This window comes from Augochlora pura, chromosome 10 (assembly GCF_028453695.1).
Source record: "Augochlora pura isolate Apur16 chromosome 10, APUR_v2.2.1, whole genome shotgun sequence".
NCBI lineage: Eukaryota > Metazoa > Arthropoda > Insecta > Hymenoptera > Halictidae > Augochlora > Augochlora pura.
The window spans coordinates 5,467,009-5,489,069 of record NC_135781.1 but is presented as its reverse complement, the minus strand read 5'-3'; the positions used below and the strand labels follow the sequence as shown (position 1 = coordinate 5,489,069).

Genomic DNA, 22,061 nt, shown 5'->3' with positions numbered 1-22,061 from the left:
CGCCCGGGAAGTGGGCGGTGACGTCTCTTTTCAGAAACGGTACTCAGCCGGTAATCGGGAAACGGTGAGCGAAAGTTTGCCGGTGACAGAACCTGGCAAAGATTCCCGCCGTCTCCACGGTTATTCGAATTTCGCGAAGAAATGAACTCGCCGAGCAGAAAGCCGGGCCTCTCCCCACCTCCAACCCCGCTCCCCCTCTCTACGGACGACAATGGCACAATCGACTTTTGTAATCGAGAAAAGGCAACCGCAATTTACGAGGCCCGACGCTCGAGTGCGAATTAAACGGCGCACCGTGCAAAATGTCGCGCTATCGGTTGCAATTCCGCCGTTCTACCCTTTGTCGTTCCAGCATCGGCGAATGCTCATCGCGGCCAGACATAGGAAAAACTCTGCGGAACCTGCGATTGTTTCGCGACCGCGACACCCTTTGTACCCGAACGACGCGGCCCCGGAGTGTTCCGTTCGGAACCGTCTCGGTGTCTCCTCCGACGGCCGATGTTGCAAAAAATGTTTCAAATGAAATTTGATCGGCGCCGAACGGTGAATAAAATAACAACGCTGCTTGCTTTTTATTGTTGCAAGAGTGTATCCTTTTTATTGCGTCGATTAAACGTTAAAAGGTGACTTTGATTTTAAATCTCGATTTCTATGCAACGTCGAAATGCCCTTTGACGTCAGCTAGAGGACGCAACAAAAATATATATGCAATAAACAAAAATCACAATTTCAATATTAATTATTAATTTAACAAATTTCCAGTGCCGACGAATTTTCCTTTCCCACTTAGAAATACACATAAATAATAATAATAATGAAAAGTTGCAACTTTCGGTGACCACATAAACCGAATTTCTACGTTTTGGGGATTTTCGACCGCCGCGGGGCGTCGAGACGAAACGCAAGAACACCGGGAAGATCGCTGAAATTGCGGACAACGTTCACCGTGGATATTCAAGATTTTGATGGACACTCCCCATAAATCATTTCGACATAACATTCTCCCTAGCTTGCGTAATGCTGCTGGCCCGAACGCCCCTCCCGCGGCCGTCTTGTACCCGTGTTATAAGGGATCTCCATGAATTCTGTAAACATGCTAGAGAGGGGGGGGGGGGCGTGTTGCGTAAGCGTTGTACAGGGTTGCCCGTAGATTATGGGTTCGATATGCGTCCGCCGATGCTCGTTCGTCGGACTTCAACCTGTAATGGGACGCCGGTTGGGAGGCAGTTGTATTATGGCAAGAAGTACCTATTATGGAACGCATTCGGGGGAGTATGACGTTATCGAGGAATTTATTGCGACATGAAACTGTTGTCGTTGAATATTTAGCGTCTTTAAGCAACGCGATGGACTCACAAATGTTTCTTTTGTATGAATCAGAAATAATACTAAAGCAGTCGAGGACGAGTGAAATGCGAGTGATATAGTGCGTATCTGTTATGGTAATTTCATTTTCGTAACATTGATGCTGTTGTTGACTCAATTATATTGTAATTTAATTAGATCGTAATTCGTAATGAATTTAATTCAATTTCATCGTAATGTGTTATTAATATAATTCGATTACATCGCAATTTGTAATGATATAATTGCATTATATCGTCAGTTGTAATTAATATAGTTAAATTATATCGTCAGTTGTAATTAATATAGTTAAATTATATCGTCAGTTGTAATTAATATAATTAAATTATATAGTCGTTTGTAATTGATATAATTAAATTATATCGTCGTTTGTAATTGATATAATTCAATTCAATCGTAATTCGTAATGAATGTAATCCAATTATATCGAAATTTAAATTCGATATAATCTAATTTCATCGTAATTCATAACTAACGTAATTCGATTAGATCGCAATTCGAGATTAATGTCATTTAATTATATTGTAATTTGTAATAGATATTATTCAATTTCATAGTCGTTAATGTAATTTAATATCGTAATTCGTAATTGGTGTATTTCAATTCCATCGTAACTCATAATAAATGAAATTGAGTTATTTAATACTTGAAATTGCACTCCCATTGAATAACGAATTATATACTATAATTGAACAGAGCTCTATCTTACGGTTTACAGCATGATCGAGCTATGGGCGATGAAATGAAATTACCTCGTAATTACAAATACTTTCCGCAATTCGATAACAATTCCGCACAACTCCGCGCGCCGTGCTCCATATTCGGTATTCAGACCATTCGCGAAGCCCGTTTTAAAATTGGTGCACCGGACATGAAACATGGATGCCGACCGTTTCTAAATCGAGACAACGGGCAAATAAAGATGCACAACGTGTCCGCAGGAAGTTCTCGCATAGAGACGCCTATCCTCGAATAAACCCTCCTCCTTTAACAGCCGTTTTTTATTTCTTTACGGAACGGCGCACGAGCAAATGTGCAAAGGACAATGTTCGAAAATATGGCAACTATTTTTACGGTCCGCTCGCACGCGGTCGATCCGCGATTTCGCATTGTTCCGCGCTACCGTTTCGAGTAGGGGTCACAGATTTGAGCGGTGTTTCACAATGGGTACTTTTACTTGCGGCTTGCGGCGCGTTCGAATCGTTGTCGGAGGTGTCTCGCCTCGGCAAAAAAGAAACGAAGCGAGTCGATAAAATCTCGACTCGATCGGGGCTGTTTGTAACCCGGAGAGCCGCCGCGCGTACTCCGCGGACTCTGCTTCTACAGGCAAATGCCAGAAAGCTGACATTAATAATAGAGACGTTGTATTCGCCGTATCGAACAATCGCGGGCGCGAGCGTGCGAGTCCCGCCGGTTGCGGAAAAATGCGAAAACAAAAGGGCCACGGCGAGAAGGCCTGTTTCCGCGATGATATGTGAGACCGTGCCACCACCGGCGTTTCCTTTCTTTTCTTTTTTCTCTTTTCTCCGTGCTCCGCAGAAACGCTCCGAGCCACGTTTTGCCCTATTATCTCGCGGTTTAAACAGCGCCGATCGTAAATCACGCATAACCGAGATCAAATAATACCGCTAAATAACGTTTCTATTCGTGCTGTACGCTCGCTACCATTCGTTCCTTTATACGCGCGTTACACCGGCCATTGTCCGGGCCGCGCCGTTTCTGGAATGCGTGCTGTCAAAACATCGCTGACCTACAAAACGCCGGTGCCTTTGAGGGCCACCGTTCTGTCCATTGTGCTTAATTCTATTGTAGGCCATTGATACCTGCACCGCGAAAATATCGGCGCCGATGCTCGCGGGGTTTGCAACAATAATTTCACTACGGCTTATGATTATGCGGACGCTATCGTGCACGGGGGGGGGGGGGGGGGGGTACATTTTTCGGCGATAATTGAACGATTTTAGTAGTACGTTGATTGAATATGTCCAGAGAAATAACATTTAATGGATTTATATTTTATTAAATTCATTGAATAAATATATTTTCATCGTTTCAATAACTGGAAATCAAAAGATTGAAATTGGTCGAATTCACGAGATCGGTAAATTTAGTGATCAAATTGCTGGTTTTTAAATAAATAATTTTTTTCTGGATTCGGTGTTTGAAGGCTGTGAAATGCTCTCCTTTATAACGATATTACGACACTTTTCTTCTGTTTAATAAACGTTTACTGATTTTTATGATATAATAGTCCTTTTATATATAATAACTATTTAGAGATGAATATAATTATATACCGAATTTTGTCTGTCAGAATTTTTTAACGCTTACTATACTTTTAATGCAAATTACTATCAAATAAAAGAGACTGAAATTATCAATCGAACGAACGAAGCTAATAAAATGTAATCTTGAAAGGCTGAATGAAACTGCTATCATTTCGACAGCAATTTCACCCTTGCGACGGCAAGCGGCGTAGAAATTCTGATTAAATACGTAGGAGGTTTAAAGTTCTCAAATATGCTTGGTCGAAGATAAACTGGTTTTTCTTCAGCCCCTGACAAGAAAGTGGCACAGTGGTACCCCTACTCTTTGATCTCGTCTAATCCCGTATTTTTCATCCTACTGTGCTCCCCTGGCCCTCCCTTTTCTTTAGCGCGCCACCGTGTCTTCGGTATTGTTAATTACTCTCCTCGTGCAACAAAGGACCTCCGTGTTCATTAATTATTATTATTAAAAAGTTCGCCTACAAGGCCCCGACGTTCAATAGGATTAATTCTAGGTAGTCTAGTAACTTATCAACTTCTTTGTGAACTCTTTTTAAGGGAGGACGGCGTGGCGAGAACGCGAAAGATTCTGCGATACGATAATTATGGAAAGCAGATGCGATTAATGTCGGCGTCTCGTGGTTGACTGATTCGAAAAATTTTTGTGTTAATAATTGTTGTTCTATTCCGACGGTATTTTATTCAATTAAAATTCTAGGTATTTTATGATCATTGGACTGACAATTTTTATGGAGTTTTATAATTCGCTTTTGAAAAGTCTTTTGCTATTGTTTAAAAAATATATTGTAGTGTTAACCGAAACGTATATATTTTTATTAATTAAACTTTTGCAATACATAGATGCAGATATTTTACATAGAGATGAGTAATATACTGTTATTAAAACCGTCTTAGACTTAATAGTCTGCATTTTACTGGAAATTAGATTTATGTATATTATGTAAATTTATATATATTATTCAATTATTACTATTACCTATTATTATTAATAATTTAATTACAAACAAATATAAATATCATTACTTTCTTTTAAATTAAATCAAAATTTGATTCTTTCGTTACAAAAATCTAAAAGTAACGATAAACAAAAATTTTCTCATTCGATTAATAACATAATTAACACCAAAACAGTTCAGCAATCATCTGAAATTTAGTCAACAATCGTCGCTTTTTTAAACTGATACAAAATCATAGCTCCATAAACCCAATATTAAATACGAGAAACCCCTGATCAACATAACCTCAACACAGCCACGAAAGAAATCGTGCACAAAGTGTTAATTAAAAAGAAGCACAGCGATCCATTTCCCCGCATAAATTGTCTGCTCGTTAGAACGACAATATTCGTTTCGCGGGCGCATTAAGCCGACAATCGAGGCGCGAAATAAATGCTCGGGCCCGTTGAATTCATCGGTGTGTCATTGTTCGACCGCTGGTTTCCACGGCCGTGTACAACGGTCGCGCGCGCACAGTGTTGGAAAGTGTTCTCCAGAGAGCCCGACGCCGCAGCCGCCGCCACCGTTTTCGCTAGCAGTGTCACATAAATACGCGGCACTTTACCACCTAACTCTATTTCAGCTCTCCCCCTCCTCCCCGCCGGTAAGGCTATCGAACTAACGATGGAAAAAAAGTTTCACGCGCCGTTGGAACATTATTTCATCGATTCCGATTCCCGTCCTGTAGATTTTATTTTACCGGCGCGCCGCGGACCGGTTTCGTAAAATAAGCTGGAATAAATTAGAAAGAACGCGGTTCCCGGGCTGTTTTCCAAACAGCTATCGTTTTAATTAGTGTTTTAATTCGGGCATGCACGGTTCATTAAGAACTGTACTTTCGTCATAGCAGTTTTTTGATTAAAAGAGTACTTATGCGTTCGTGTATATTTTTATTTGTATTTTCATGTCGTTTTTATGTACGTAGTTTTATATACACCAATATGTTTATACTTATTGTTGTATGTAGCTTTACGTGTAATTATTTCTTATGCGTATTTTTGTTTATTACTTTCTATACGTATCATTATACAGTGCTTTCTATACGTATTTTTACGTATCATTTTTACATGTATTTTTATATATATTTTTACGTATCATTTTCATATTTATTTCAAAATATATTTTTATATGCTTTTTTACTATATTTACTGTACATTTTTTAATATATATTTTTTATATGCATTTTTCTGTGTTAGGTGAAAGAATTAGTCGATCAGCTAAAAGTTCTATTCTGCCGGAAGGTAATATTAGCACAAGTAATTATAAGAGGAAAAAAATGATTGCAACGAAACATTGTCTCACGGTTCTAGCTGCGGACTGGTGTAGCTAAATCTACGCTTATCATGTGTAATGTGTGCTGAACGTGATGCTGAAAAAATTTTGTCGCAGCAACGTGTACCGACAACCTTACAACATTTTTAACGTAGACTGTCATCAAAGAATCGACGGTCTTGTATATGTGTGTACATGTGTATGCTTCGTATATGATAGAACTGATATTAATTATAATATTGCTTATAAAAAGTTCACAAGGATAGTTAAAATAAAATATAGAAATTTAGAATTATAGAAATAAATGTAGAAATATAGACATATAGAAATATAGAAATACAGAAATATAAAAATAGTGGTTAAAAAATTATTATTTAGAAAAAAATAATATCAGAAGGTTAAAAATCAATATAAATGAATTGAAGAAACACTACGCGCCAATTAAAAATATTTCAAAACATATCAAAGTATTTTTAAAAAATTAAAAAACACAGAAAAGATAGAATCAAAAATGTTCAACCACCCGAAGGGTATCGCAATAATAAAAACCTGAACTTATTCCACGGCATCGAAACGCACGTATCGAAATTCCTGCTATTTTATGGAGCCGGTGAAATGTGGGGTGGTCAGAAGCGACGCCTCTCTTCCGTGACTTCGTCACGGAATAATAGCCGAGTATTGATTGGCGCCACCAATTGTCTTAGGGGCGCCACGATTTTTTACGTCGACTGAATCGGCCGAGCGACGTGCATCGCTCGTGAATTTCCATCGTAACGCGTTTGCCGGGCCGAATAACGATAGTCGTCGACGAATAAAATCCAAGCGACACGCCTGTTTGTTAAAGAGATTTGTGGTTTATCGAGGAGAATTATCGACGCGGGTGACTGCGAACGGTGGCGCGTCGTGATTTCACGGAATCACGATATTCCGAAACGATTCAATAACTTGTCTAGTTGCAAATCACTCGGGTACGAACTTCAGTGGTCTTTGACAATCGGGGTGTAGATTGTGGCGGGTTTATTTAAATTCGCGACTTTTCTGACGGCGCTTCGGAGAAATCTCTCCCTCTCTCCATTGTCGATGATTCCGCCAAAGTCAAGATAAAGTGCAACAAAGTCTTCCGTCCCGCAGTTTCTCGCAGATTTCTGCACGAACTTTCTGCGCGAGTCTAAGTTGGTTAGTTAACGGTATGATATTAGCTGACGCTTCTGACTGATGTTTCTTTAACCATTGAACACAAATTATTGTAATATATATATATATATATATATATATATCAATATTGCATATTTTAATAAATACTTTATATATTCAATATTTTAATAAATATTTTATATATTAAATATTTTAATAAATATTTTATATATTGAATATTTTAATAAATATTTTATATATTGAATATTTTAATAAGTACTGTGCACTGTATGTACATTTTTTAATAAATACTGAACATATTACATATTTTAATAAATACTGCACTTATTAAATGTTTTAATAAATACTGAACGTATTAAATATTTTAAAAGATATTGTACACATTAAATATTGTATTAAATATTTTAATAAATTATATACATAAAAAGCATACTATGGAAGTCTAAGTCATGATCAAAATTATAAATTTAAACAATTAAACCACCTACCTACATTCTTTGCACTTATTTCCAAATTTATTTATATATAATGCTTTAAACTTCCCCAATATAATTTTAATATATATTAAATATTTTGATACATATTCCATATATTAAAAGTATATTTCGAAAGTCTAAAGCACTATTCAAGTAACAAATTACCTTCACAAGGGAATCACCCTTACAAGGGTAAATCTCGTTCACCCTTTCCGTCGAGATTACAAAAAACAAACTATAGCAAAGCATTAATAGGAAGACAGGTAAATGCCATTAATCGTTTCGTTAATTACGCCCGATGTCCATAGCATCCGCCATTTTATTTTCATGAGGCGCGTATCATTTGATACCGGCGAGTGTCAATTGTGTCGCTCGGGGAGAGCAAACAAGAAAAATGCTGCGAGGAGAAGGAATTTTCTGATAGCGCGTGGAGGAAGATTGATGTCTTGCGCGTCGAAGGTGGAATCCACGGCGCATCGCGGAACGTAATAAATTACCGACATTCGCCGTTTCTGTACATCGCATTCGCAATAAAATGATTTCCGCGGGGCGGCCGACGCGTTTACAAGGCGGCGTTACGTTTCGTTCGTTCTGCGCTGCTAATATTTATTTCTGGCACACGAAACCGGCATTGCTCATTTCCCGTAGAACAAATCGTTATTATATTCGTAATGCGCGTTTCGCATCCGGGACAAGCCTCGCATTTAATCTTCTACGTAATCTGATTACGCGCTAATGGCGATTAAAACGCAGCGATCGATTCGACCGGGAACCGCGACTCTATAATTTGTTATTAAACCGCGACTGTTCTACGGGGGCAGAGGACTGCGAGCTACGATCGAGAAAAAGTAGAACAACGCCGTTGAGCGAATCAACGGTTACAATTTCGATCGCCGTCATTAATCGTTGCGCAATGGAATTACATTTTGCATCGGCCGCGGACACCGTGGAAATTCCTCGCCGGCGGAAAAATAACATATACCGCGGATGAAAGGCCGGCGCGCGAACGTGTAATATTACAGAGGGGGGGGGGATACGCGCGAGCGGTATTACCATTTGATATTAGCGGTAACACGGCAATAACACCGAATCCCGTGGAATCGATTCGTTTAATGCGACCGCCGCGTGACGGAAAGAATTCGCGCGGATTCGGAGCCGAAACGACAATGTTATTTGCCGATTGATCATACGTGAAATGGAGTTCAAATTGCCGCGCGGCCCGGTATCTTGATATTACATTTGCCCTCGATATAGGAAATACCAACGAATTTGCAATTATGTTAATTTCGGTCAGCTGCGAACATTGTTCGCCCGATTGTCAGATTTCCAAACTAACGTTGGGCACTGGCGTTGAGTAATGCCTCGTTGTAAATGCTATCGACGATTTTATGTCATGCAGTGACATGCGAAAGTGGTGATGCACTGTTTAAAATGGAATAACATTTTTTAAATTTTATGAAATGCTCTGAATTCTTTACGGACATCGTAACAAACTCTGTTTCGAAAAACGCGAGAAATACGCGGCTCCGAAAACAACGGAGCAATTTTTTCGTGAAATCTTTATCTCGACTTTTTAGAGCCGTGTATTATTCAGTTTGCATTTTTTAACACAGGGATTTAGGTTTGACGTAGCGAATACAGCTTTCATTTTTTGTCGCTGAAGGAAAAAATCGCTACGTTGCATAGCGATTAATAGAGGATGCATGGAGAACGAAATTAATAGTAAAATTAATAACCATTATTAACTATTAATAGTTAAATTTAATAGTTTTACTTTTACCGTATAAAAAGTTTAAGTTTTACGGTATAAAAATTTGATTTGCTCGAACAATCTGTAAATTCCAAAACGTGACAGTCGAAATACGTAAACGACAGTTAAATGATACTCTTATAGCCGCGCCATCGTCTTGTCCAATTTACGGCCGCGACTTTATATAAGACGCAATCTGATTACACCGGTGACGTGAATATTCGCAGGGAGCCTCGTCAAACATTCAACCGTGATATCTCGAAAGTGAAAAAGCCCGGGCCGCGCGTTATTTTGACTTCGAACAGCGCGGGCATGCGGCTGATGAAAAATTCACGAGCTTGAAATATTCACGAGTATGAATGCAACGCGTGAAGAATGAATACGAGGCCGGCGTCTAATCGCTGAATAAGTAAAAACCTGTGGTTCGAAAACGAACAAACGGTACGAGCTCGCGCGAATCCCGGCAACAATATTATTACACGAATTAACCGCCGCGATGTTGAGTCCGCTTGAAAAGTGTTGCGAAATTGGGGCGATTTATTTGACGAGTCTAAAATCTCGGTGGCGAAAATAGATCCTCGGACTCGGATTCCAAAAATCCAATTGGGGTCATCGATAAGGAATGTCGCGATAAGAGTGAACATTTCAAAGGTTTTCGCGGCGGAAGGGGTAACGAAGTACCGTGCGAAGCGGCGCAAGCGCGGAGGGTGGCTTCGCGATTCGTCGAAGAGAATTAATTAATAAAGTATTCACTTTATTAGCGGTTAAAGTATTATTTAATAGTAGTATAAATAGATAAAAATACTATTTAAAATTTCGACTTATTTTACAGCTGTATGAAATAGCATTTGTTACCAATAAATTCGCGAGACAGAAAGTTTATATTTATCACATGGCAACTTTTAAATCAATGTTTAAATATTGATGATAGATGGGTAAAATTTAATTTCAATTTAAGAGATTTGTATAACATATTTAGTAGATTAGAGTCTGTCACAATATCATAGGGTAAAGGGTTAAAAGAAAAAGGAACAAAAAACTTCACGAATCCAAAGTAGAAATCAGACCGATTAAAACTATGCTGTAAGGGAAAATGATGAAACCATAACTTACAATCAAATTCTGATCACTCACCTCGCACTCGTATCACGATCCGACACGTGCTGGTATAATTCGACACGGGTGACCACGCTGTGAAGGTGACCACCGTGGTGCCAGCCGGCAAGTCCGCCTGTAATTGTTTGCCCCACGACGGCGAGGCGTCTACGTACCTACGCACAAAAACAGAAATGATCAACACTTGCTTCTGCGTGCACTGTGTCCCCAAACGTTGCCCGCGGTAACCGAACTGTAATTACACCGCAAGTATTTCCAAGCGCAAAACCGAAAGACGAAACGTTGGCCGCGCGTGTATTTGCGCGGCATTTTATTCAGAACGGTGGCTGCGCAAAGATTAATCGATTTAATTTAATCGAAGCTACGTGGACTATGATCTTTACAGTGCAATCTAAGCGAACAGAACTTTGAGTTAAACCGTGCATTAATGTTTGTAATTATACTGCGGATTTTTATGCAAAATGAAGATTGTATGGATTAGATGCAAGATAAAGGCGTTGCAGAATGATTAATGATGATTTGATGATTTGATGATTTGATGATTTGACGATTTGACGATTTGACGATTTGACGATTTGACGATTTGACGATTTGATGATTTGATGATTTGATGATTTGATGATTTGATAATTGTTAAATTCTCTATAAAATAATTTTAAAAATCTCTAAACGCTGTTACTGTTTTGTGATAATTTTCAATGCTATCATTACTATATTTAGTACAATAGTGATAAATAACGATATATCAAATGTTACAGTAACCAAACTGCTATTGGACAAATATCTTGAAATACCTTTTCTTCACACGTCATTAATCACGCACACCACCGTGCCGAATTAGAACAGCGATTTGTCGAATAAATTTATCGAATAAATAACCCTCGAGCGTGTTCGATCGAGTCGTCGCGATGGATTTCGGGGGCCCGAGTCCACGGGAACCGATCGATAAACCATTAACATGTAAAGCCCCCGACATCTTTAGAATCCCCGGACGATTGACATCGCTAATGCGTCATGACGCAGATGATTTCTGTTTCGGGTGCAGGCTCGAAAGCGTGCGAGCGTAGATTGCGGTGCCGTAGAGCGAACGACGAGCGCGGGCGCGCGCGCGGACCGAACAAATAGACTCCGGTGCACAAATACCGGGGCAAAGACGCGCGTGCACGGTCTCGGCAGGAACCCCCTAAGCTCGTTTGGAATTCTCATTGTGCGCGGCGCGCAGACTTGCCGGCAGTCCTGGTCGCGACGGAAGATAAACCATTCCATTGTGGGGAACATATTGCCGGGAGTGGGCAACGCGAAAAGAAATTAATTTCGCCGCATTAGCGTCGCGCGACGTGTTTTGCCGCGACCCACTTAATCAATTTCGGCGTAAGCAGGCGATGGAATCGTTAGCCCCCGGGAACTCCGACGTCCGCTCGCGGTGTAATGGACACGACTGATGAACCCGGTGTGTCTCGGCCATAAATTTGTTCGTCGAAAAACATTAATAAACGCGGACAGACTTTTTTTGGTACTGATCTTAGTTAAAAGGGTATTCGACGATGTATATTTAAAAGAAAGTTGACTAAAATTATGATAATACAAATGATATAATAATATGAATGAAATGATATAAATAAAAGTAATAATATAAATGCAATAATATAAATGGAATAATATAAATGGAATAATATAAATAGAATAACATAAGATAATAATATAAAAGATTGTAAAGAAGTTCAATAATGAGTAGTATAAAAAAGGCTCAATAATTAATATTGTAATTAATGAATATATCAGACAAATTATTAACCTGATAAAAATATAAGTAGCTTCAACTTTTTTACTATAATTATACATTTCTTTTATTTTTTGTATTTCTTTTAAAGAAGTGCTATGGTACTTTGGTTTCTGACACAATTCGTTCTACATCCGTCATTAAATTCGTTCGATTCGAAAATAAGTAAAATAAAGGAGCACAAAAATATAGCATTTCCGTTTCGCTAAATATAGAGTTAATTATGCCCGAAAGCAAAGCAAAGGCGCAGCGATTGCTCGCCCTCGCAGTAACCGGCTTCGCTACCCTACGACGGTTACGGTGAGTTTAATGACGCGAAGTTATTGCGATGTGTTCCGCGGAAACTGCTGAACATTTTCCGCGGACTAATTTACGGGTTTATAAGAACGGGGATTATATTAAAACTTATCGTCCCTATAAATAAGTTTCGCCCGCGAAAGAAGAGGATGGATTTTCCGCTCGACGCTGCTAACGTTTCCAGGATTGGATCCGGCTGCGTAACTTTGATACAACAGTAATGAGTATTGTAACAACGTTTTGGTTAACCGTCGGAGATCGTGGAATATCATGCTATCGCGCCGGACGTGGTATATTCTCTCGTAATTCTCGGAGAAACCTGACGAGGTTATTACAGAAATTATTTTAGGCGAAAAATTTCGCCGAACCCGTACTCTACGAAGCCGAAGAATTTCGAATGGCGGACTTATGGTTGAATTTTACTTATGGTCGAACTTTGGTTATGGTTGAATTTTAGTTATGGTCGAATTTTACTTATGGTGAAATTACGCTTATAGTCGGATTTTACTTGTGGTAGATAGACTAAACAGGTGACGCTTGAATAAAGAAGGAAGAAGATTTGTAAAAAGTCGAGGGAGAACACGAAAAGAATGAAAAATTGAAAAAGAAAATGTTATGGAATGAAAAATTCGGTATAGGTACAGGAAAGGATAGAGTTGAAAGTTAATCTCTTATTTTGCAATTACTGTGATTACAATTTTGACGATCTCATTAATTTCTTAGAGGAAAAAAGAATTTGACATTAATTGTTTGCTTACATCTATTTGAATATTTTAATATTATTGACAAGAGAAAAAACTTTGATTGGATGAGCACTCATACCTAACTGTTTATTACTAAAAATCTCCATCACGTGTCTGACTCGCTACAGTATGACAAGGGGTTAAAGAGGATTTAAAGAAAGAAAAGGAGATATATCTAGGAAAGACGACCATAAAAGAGAAACGAGTGAAATTTATATTGCAAGTACATCCGCGCGAGAAGCGTAAGAGCCTGCAGAGAATCGAAACGGAAAAACCGGAAAACCTGGAAATTACAAAACACGCTCGAAGATAAAAAAAAAAGCGAGCACAAAAACTGATAGCACTTCGATGATTACGAACGGATGTATACGTGCGATAATATTTGACGCGGTTGAAAGTTATAAAAGGGTGCCGCATCATCTATGAAATATTCAAATATTGGACGGAACGGGTTCCAATGTTTAATTTCCATCGATTCCGCGCGATCGCGTGTTCCGTTCTATTTCGATCCGTACGGTGTTCGATCGCCGATGATAGAAATGAGATTGAATAGTCGACGTTAAACAAATTCCCGCGAAAATCAAATGTATCTCGCCGCCCCCTCGCCACCGGCATCGGCCGCCTCCTACACGTTATGTGTAACGATATTTTGCGAGACGAGAGAAGACGGAAACGACGTTACGCGGTGTCTGAAAGGGTCACGGGTGGTCGGCGGCAAGATGAAAAGGCGCGGCGCGACAATGCACAAATTGGGAAACGAGATAAAGGATGAGGGTTATTGGATGAGCGGGGATCGAAATGTCTGCTTGGTTTCGGTTTGCGAGCTGCGGCGAATACAGAAACGGGTAGCGCGCCCTGCCGCCGCCGCCGCCGGGATAAAAGAGATAAGAAACGGTCTCGTCTGAGAAACGGTGACGAGGAGAGGAGCGCGGCTTGTAGAGTGTGTTTCGTGGAATATACCAAATGGAATGGCAAGTTAATAACAAAGCCGCGTAAGCAGAAAGGAGAATGTCGTAACGACGACGGAAGCGAGGACGGGAACGGGGTGGGGAGGGGACGCGACGATAAAGAAGGTAAAAGGTATTACCGCCTGGATTCGTTCTCTATGTAGCACATATCCGGTACATACGTAGCGCCCTGGTAAATCTGAACGCGCGTTGCTGACGCTCCGGGCTCCGTGACGATTCGATATCAGACGAGGGCCGCGTTAAACAACACCGCGTTCTATACAACGGTTCTCCCGTAATCTCGAAATCGAATCGGTCTATATAATCGGATGGAGATCTCTTCGTATTTATTAATACAATTTAAACTCCGTAAATACATTTTCATTCGAGAAAATCGAATATCCCGTCGCGCTTCTCCCCCTCCCCCCCCCCCCCCCCCCCGGTTTCCATTCCTGGATTCATTACTTGATTACTACCTGTCACAAAGCGGAACTACACCGGCAGAGATCCGTCTACAGGAACTCCATTTATATGCAATCAATTTTAGCATTGCCTGGTTAACCCTTTAAGCGAATTAATCAAATATCGTTAATTACTTGCCGGCGTGCATCGGGTACGGGAATTTAATCCGCTACGATTTGTATGTACAATGCGAATATAAATGAAATGAAAGCAGTGTAAACGGTAAATACTCTCTACTGTCATTTTTTCCAATTTTAGGTAACGCTGAAAGGGTTAACTGAATCGTCAACCATGTCCTATTATACGACTTGGAACGTATATACAAAGCTATAATGAATACATGTAACATTTAAATAATAACGATAACAAATAAACAGATAAACTAACAAACAAATAAATAATAACGATAACAAATAAATAGATAAACTAACAAACAAATAAATAATAACGATAACAAATAAATAGATAAACTAACAAACAAATAAATAATAACAATAACAAATAAATAAATAATAACGATAGCAAATAAACAGATATACTAACAAACAATTAAATAATAATAATAAATTAATTAACCAACAAATAAATATATATATATACGAAGTTATACGAATATTGTTATAAACAGTCGACGTCGAAGTAAGTAGTAAGCACCAAGATAAATACCTCCACCAGTTCATGTTGGATTTAGGCTGCGGAAACGAGACGCGTATGGTGTTTTGCCTCACGGGTAGCTCGACGTCCATGTCTCGGGGGCACCTGACGAACGGCCGCGGCATGTCTGGAGCAACAAGGCCTATTATTAAACATGCGGCTTTCCGTGAAACGTCCGGCGGAATTACAGTACTAGAATTAATATCGGCGCGCGGCTACGCAACGCAACGGCGACGTCGCCGTGTCCTTACGCCCCGCCGACGTTATCGCGTACCGCGGAACTGTCTCCGTGCTTGTAATCAAATTATCGACTACTCGCTAAATTGCTGTAGGGCTCAATTACTTCGGCGTTCCCTTTCGCCTTCCACGCAACGGCCGCGCCGCGGCCCCCCTGCGATCGCGCGCCGCGACCACCTTCCTGCTTCGAGATGTAATTGTTTACCGCACTGCGCAGCTGTTTGACGAAAGGCGTACCAGGTTCTGGCATTTTTTCGTTTTACCGTGCGAAGTTTGTTTGAAAGAATAGCGATTTGGAATGATTCGTTTCGAACCGTTTTCAGTGGTATTGGGTGAAAATAGATAGCAGAGGTTTTGAAATGATAGTAGTGATAAATAATATCGCGGGGTTTGAAGTAATAACAATGAGACATTTTATACTGTATTAATATTAAATACTAGTAATTTTGGAGAATTATTTAAATTTATTTCGCTATGCTATGGCGTTATTTATTATGTAATATATAGGTTGTTGTTATCTAGTTTTCTATTGGACCATCGATTCTCTAAATAATGCTACATAAATTGAAAAATAGCATCTTCCATTACAGTGTCTGTAAAAAAGTTCCCTCAAAATTCATACGAATCGAATACAAAACTAACCTGACATAACCTAACACAATTGAACTTCAACAACGGAATGAAAATATCAATGTAAAATCTGCGTTGAAACACAGAAGGAAATAATTTGGTTAAAAAGGTTGCCAGATAATTAATGCTTATGAAAGTTCACGGTCGAATTACAATGAAACGCTTTAATGGCCTTTTTCTCATTCGGAAACGACGAAAATTTCTCGAATAGTTTTCCAAGGTTTGCACGCGGAATGACACCGTGTCAGCGATTTTCATCTGCAATTTAACTAGGCGCCCGATAAAGCGCAAGTAAAGAGGGCGCGCGTGATTCCCGGAGCAAAAATTCTTTTTCTTGTTAAAGCAACCGTCGAGCATTGTGGGGGGGAAGAAAAATAGGTTGTCGGTGGGTAAAAAGGTCGAACGGCTGAAGACAGCGGGAGGGAGACCGAGAAATGAAATGCAAAAAAGAAACGGTAGAACGTATCCCCCGTGCAAGCTCGTTAAGGCATGGCGTTAACGTACGGCGTCGTTAGCGACCGGCCTTCGCGCCGGAACTTCCTATTATTAAAAGCTGTTTAGGGCGGCCGCGTGACTAATTAAATACGCCGGAGGATTTTCGTCGGTAAATAATAGCCCGTGGCGGCCGATCCCTCTTCGCGATCGGCTGCAGGAACCAATCTCCGAGTTGACCGCTCTATTCGCGTGCGTTTCGCGCATCAGTCATATCTAACCTATACATATATTTACGATTTTTTTATATAAAATTTCCTTCTTTTCATTTCTTTTTCTGTAACTAAGAATTTTTACCCTTCCGATAAGCAGATAAATTATATTATTGTGAAGAATTAATTAAAATAAATAAATTATTCTTATTTTCTAGTAAAAAATATACAATGGATGATATTTAATGAAGACTGAAACGAAGGAATAAAAATGTTAATAATAATAATATGGCATCGAAAAAGTTCAGTCAATAACTGGGTTAAATGTTAAATAAAAATTGCAGTACTGGAATGCACCAAGTTTTTACAGTAGCTAAATTTAGCCAATTGAAGCAGCGTGGAGTCAACTTATTACCAATTAAATCACATTAAAATTAACATCTAATTTAATATTTCTATTATTATTTTAAGACAACGCTTTAAAATGGCTAAAAAGGCGGCGATCATTTCTTAAATTACCGCATCTAACAGAACTTTCAATCGATCCTTAACTGTCCAGAAATTAACATTATCGGCGATTTCTGCTGCGGCGCGCAGAATTTTTTGGAAGATAGTTGGAAATTGATTTAACACAGTTTCAGCGGATCCGGCAATAAAGAGATTAAGCGACGGGGCTTACCGGAATGGTAACGAGAATCGATCGCGATCGATTCTTGAATGCAAGCGGGCTCCTTGCCGTTCCATCGGTTGCCAGCCATGCAATATCTCGTGTGAGGTCCTTCCAGCCTGAATCCCCTTCGGCATCGTATATGACATCTGGCTCCAACAGGATAATCCATTGCCCCGGAAGAATGGCCGGGACATCTGATCTGGAATAAGATGAGTCTCAGAAATACAATGCATCCAGGAGACGAAAAAACTTCCGGGGCACGTTAAAAGGAGCCTGACTACGCGAAACTTGCACGAATTAAATTACATCCACGTGAACAACGCTTCGATAAAATTATTTTAAAATGGAACCAAATAATTCAATCGATACAGTATTCTTAATTTCGTTTATTAATTCCTATTAATTCCGCTTCGTTCTACTATCGTCAAAACGACGATCAAAAATGATTAATTAAATCTTTTCATTTGCTAAGACGTATAAATATCGAAAATTGATTGAATTACATAAAGGTAAAATTTTTGCTACTCCCGCTATTTGTAAATTTCGGTAACTTGTAAATGAAATTTTTAATTGTAATCTTTCGTTCTGAATTTCTGTCGTATATCGCACATTAATTACACAAAGAAATTACGGTAAATTGCACAGAAGGAGGTCTAATTCGTTGCATTAAGTCGTAGCAAGGACCTTTAGCATTTATCTTCGAAAGGAATTAAGATGAACGAATTGTATTCGAGAGAATGGTATGTTTTCCTTCGTCCGCCGATTCGACGAGTTTACGTAGAGCACGCGCATACCCGGCGTTTAATAATCACCGCGTCGCGATTAAAATTCGTGGCCGAGTTCGACGTGGTCGGCACCGCCGCGTACACGTGTGCCCAAGCATGTTCCGCGTAATAAATTTGTTACGCACTTCAGCGTGGAGCGGCGGTTCCATGGTCCGACATCTCAATTCCGGTGAAACGCAAGTTTTCTCGTCGGAAGCCAACACCAAGTCCCCGCTGCACGTACAGTAGTAACTTCCGGCGGTGTTAACGCATTCACCGTTGCAGTCGCCGTTACGGTTCAAGCACTCGTTTATATCCTGGCACTGGCTTCTGTTTCTGCGGGAACAAAGGCACGAATTTTGTTCGCGGAACTTTCCGCGCCGGATGTCTTCGATGCCTTTATTTACGGCTCGTTTGATTCGCGAGCGACCGCGATCGCCCGCGACGAAATTCATTAACAAATTATATATACATAATTATATATAAGCCTGTAAATCCGGCGTTATGGTAACCAATAATTTTGTTAGCTATTATCGAGATAAAAGCGTTAGATTACGCTACTGTAATGTATTATTGTATAATTTGTTAAATATTGAGCGATTAATAAAATAAATAAAGTAATAGTAGAAACTATAATTAAATATTGAACTACTAGAAACTCCAATATTATATAATTTTTTAAATGGTAGACACCTTCCGCGATTAATAAAATAAATAAAATAAGGATAAATTAGAAATAGAAAATATTAATAAATATATTTTAATATTACTAACATTAATAAATGTTATAGATTGCAACTCGAATTCTCGTCTCCTCTCGGCAATAGACCATATTAAAGCAGCTTCGTCAAAACGATACGCTCAGGCTCCGCGTCAATTTAATTAGTTTCCTTACCTTTGATCCAGTACGAAGCCGCTGCGACAAGCGCAAATGTAAGATCCCATTGTATTGATGCAAACCTGCTCGCATCTACCGTTGTTCCATTCGCATTCGTTTATATCTAATTGCACAGAAGAGAATATTACTTTCCTGTTGTCAATTTTAAAAGACGTAATCGTGTAACGTTGCCGCATGTGTCCGACACTGAATAATTCAATATGAGACAAAATTTAATTTAATTTAATTAAAATAACGAGGCAATAAGTCGAGAATGAAGATTAACATTCTTTTTATTTAAGGATTTGTTTGTTAAGAAAATTAATTTGATGATTCACCGGGTTTGTCTGGCTTATATTGGAACGATAAGTGGAATCAGTACGTCATGATCAGACACTCCAAGTTATTTTCTGGACTCTTGAGACAACAAAATATTTTTTAACGAATGTTAATCAGTATATTAGTTAGTTTATCACAACCTCAATTAGTCGTCTACATACTGAGATATGTAAAATTATGAAACAAATTTTTTTAATACAAATACAAGGTCACCTTGACTTTTTAAAGTCAACACTTTATGAAGAAAACAAAGTCAACCACTTACTATACCATGACCTTCAGAAAAGACAGAATTAAATTTCCGAAGTCAAGTTCATCGTTGGCAACCTTGCATGCATGATACATTATCGGTAATACTTGCAATTTATTCGGAAATAACAGCGAGAAAATTTCGTTATTAAACCGTGAAACGTTACAGGACGTGCCGGTATCCTCTACATCTCCCCGAAGTCACGTTGGGCAAGTATGCCTTGAGTTCGACGACGCTCATAAACGTGTCAATATATGAACATGTGTTATACGCTTCAATATACTTGCCTATGCAATCACCGGCATTGAATTTAAATCCTACCGCACAAGTGCACGGACACGAAATTCTGAATGGTGATGCGCCGGTTTTCTGCTCGACCAATTTCGCATACGTTTACCGACAACCGATTACCGTCAGATTTTCTCTATTCGGTGATAACACTCGAACACGTTACAATTGTTCGAAGTGCCTTAATTTATAACATTTTTGTTCTGATAATAAATTACTAAGTAATATGCATTCAATTTTAATCGATCTCAGCCTAATGTGATTTTTAATGTTCCAAGACTTGGAAAATATTTTAATAAAAATGCAATTTTTAAAATTTATATAAATACCTAATATTTTATATTTTTGCTTCGTTTCTCTTCTAGTGAAAAAATTTAAGTTTCTATAAATTAATTCATCCGAGTCTAATATAATTTTTAGTATTTTAAGATTTATTTAAGGTAAAGGAAAATATTGTAATGAAAATTCAATTTAAAACATTTAAATGGAAAGTGTGAGTTACCATAAACGATGTAAGGTAAATTAATCGGTCTTTAGGGGGGGAGAATGATTTTTCACGAACCTACACAATTCTCCCCGTCCAGTCGATATCCGGCCTCGCACTCGCATCGATAGCTGCCATAAGTGTTGATGCACTTAGTCTCCTGGCAAGGATTACTCGCGCATTCATTAATGTCTGAAAGCATACATGCAGTTTATACATCGCATATTCTCGATCCTTCATACAGCGATCTTCGGTGTCTATTTTCCAACCGAAGATACATTAAAGACATAACCGTATAAAGATAGCCGTTCTATCAATGTATCTGCCCTATCATTCGTGACTATAGTTCGACTGAGGATTTTATGCATTTATGACAGAAACTACAGAGATTCAAACTAAAGTATAGATGTATTATTCAAGCGAAAGGTAAAGTTCTATATAATTTCTACTTAGTTAATACAGACAATTTTTATCTAACAAATCCACAGTGCAATTATAACTTCCAATCAATCTTTCTTCGTTCTGGCTTCGTAGAGTTTCAATCACTATAATAAACTTTATACCTCTCTATAATTATGCCTTTTAAATCCTCTGCACTCTGAACGACTCCAAGGCATTGTTAATAATTATTCTATCACGTTTCAAAACTATTCAAAGTTGTCGAAGTCGAAAGTCACAATTTCCTGCGCGCAAAATGCGCAAAGTCACATAAATTCGAAACATCGTAGCCGAAGCTACGAGCATTTTGGGATTAGTGTTAATACGGCTCCGTTATCGCTTTAAAATCTTATCCGACCATCCGACCAAACAAAAATCTGTTCAATTAAGATCGTTGAGTGGAGGAGATTCCACGGGATTATCTTGGATCGTCTAGTTTTCGTGCAATTAGTTCTGCGAAGTGAGATCCAGCAATATCGCATAATAGAATCGCATCCTTACGGTTCACTAACGTTAATTGGATTGTCCTCAAATTTTCGTGCTGTATCTATACTTCGTGCAAATTAACTTCGCCGCGGTATTATTATTCTTGCAATCCGGAGTTTGGCCATTGTTGCATTATCTTCATTTTAGAATAACCACGTGCTATCTGCGATCGGTTGCTTCGTATACGTTAACTTCATAACATTTTCCACGGTTAAATATACGATTGTTACTAAGATAATAATATTTATAGAAATTGCTTAATTCTTGTATTCTTGATTTCATGGAATAGTTATTCCATTCGCAGTTACTAGGCCGCAGATTTTATACGTTCGTGTTAAAATTGCATAAAATATCCAACAATGACGTCACTAAAAGGACTTTATAATATCCTTACGTCCTACTTAATTTATGAAAATTAATGTAAGAGAAATATATTGATCACCAATTCGTTCTATACAAATGTATAAGAACCTCGTAATTATTATAAATAAATTCATGCTAGCGTATATATTCAACATAATAGTTTAAGCTTAATATATTAAGTATCTTTAACACTAAAATTCTTTTAAAACCTTTTCCGTACTTTTTGTATGATTAAGGCATTGAAACATTGATAATAAAATTCACGGATTTTTTGCAGAAATCAATAAACTC

The 22,061-nt window shown here is 38.7% G+C and overlaps 1 protein-coding gene across 1 annotated transcript in view; it reads right to left on the bottom strand.

Moving 5' to 3' along the window:
• Window positions 1-22,061, bottom strand: part of LOC144476563 (uncharacterized) — a 131,808-nt gene that overhangs the window by 48,680 nt on the left and 61,067 nt on the right. The window contains exons 10-15 of the mRNA XM_078193661.1: window positions 20,562-20,675; window positions 19,141-19,246; window positions 18,392-18,581; window positions 17,491-17,680; window positions 15,313-15,427; window positions 10,436-10,572 (exon numbers count right to left, since the gene is read on the bottom strand). Of these exons, the coding sequence (XP_078049787.1) occupies window positions 10,436-10,572; window positions 15,313-15,427; window positions 17,491-17,680; window positions 18,392-18,581; window positions 19,141-19,246; window positions 20,562-20,675 (852 nt within the window). The remainder of the gene's footprint in view (window positions 1-10,435; window positions 10,573-15,312; window positions 15,428-17,490; window positions 17,681-18,391; window positions 18,582-19,140; window positions 19,247-20,561; window positions 20,676-22,061) is intronic.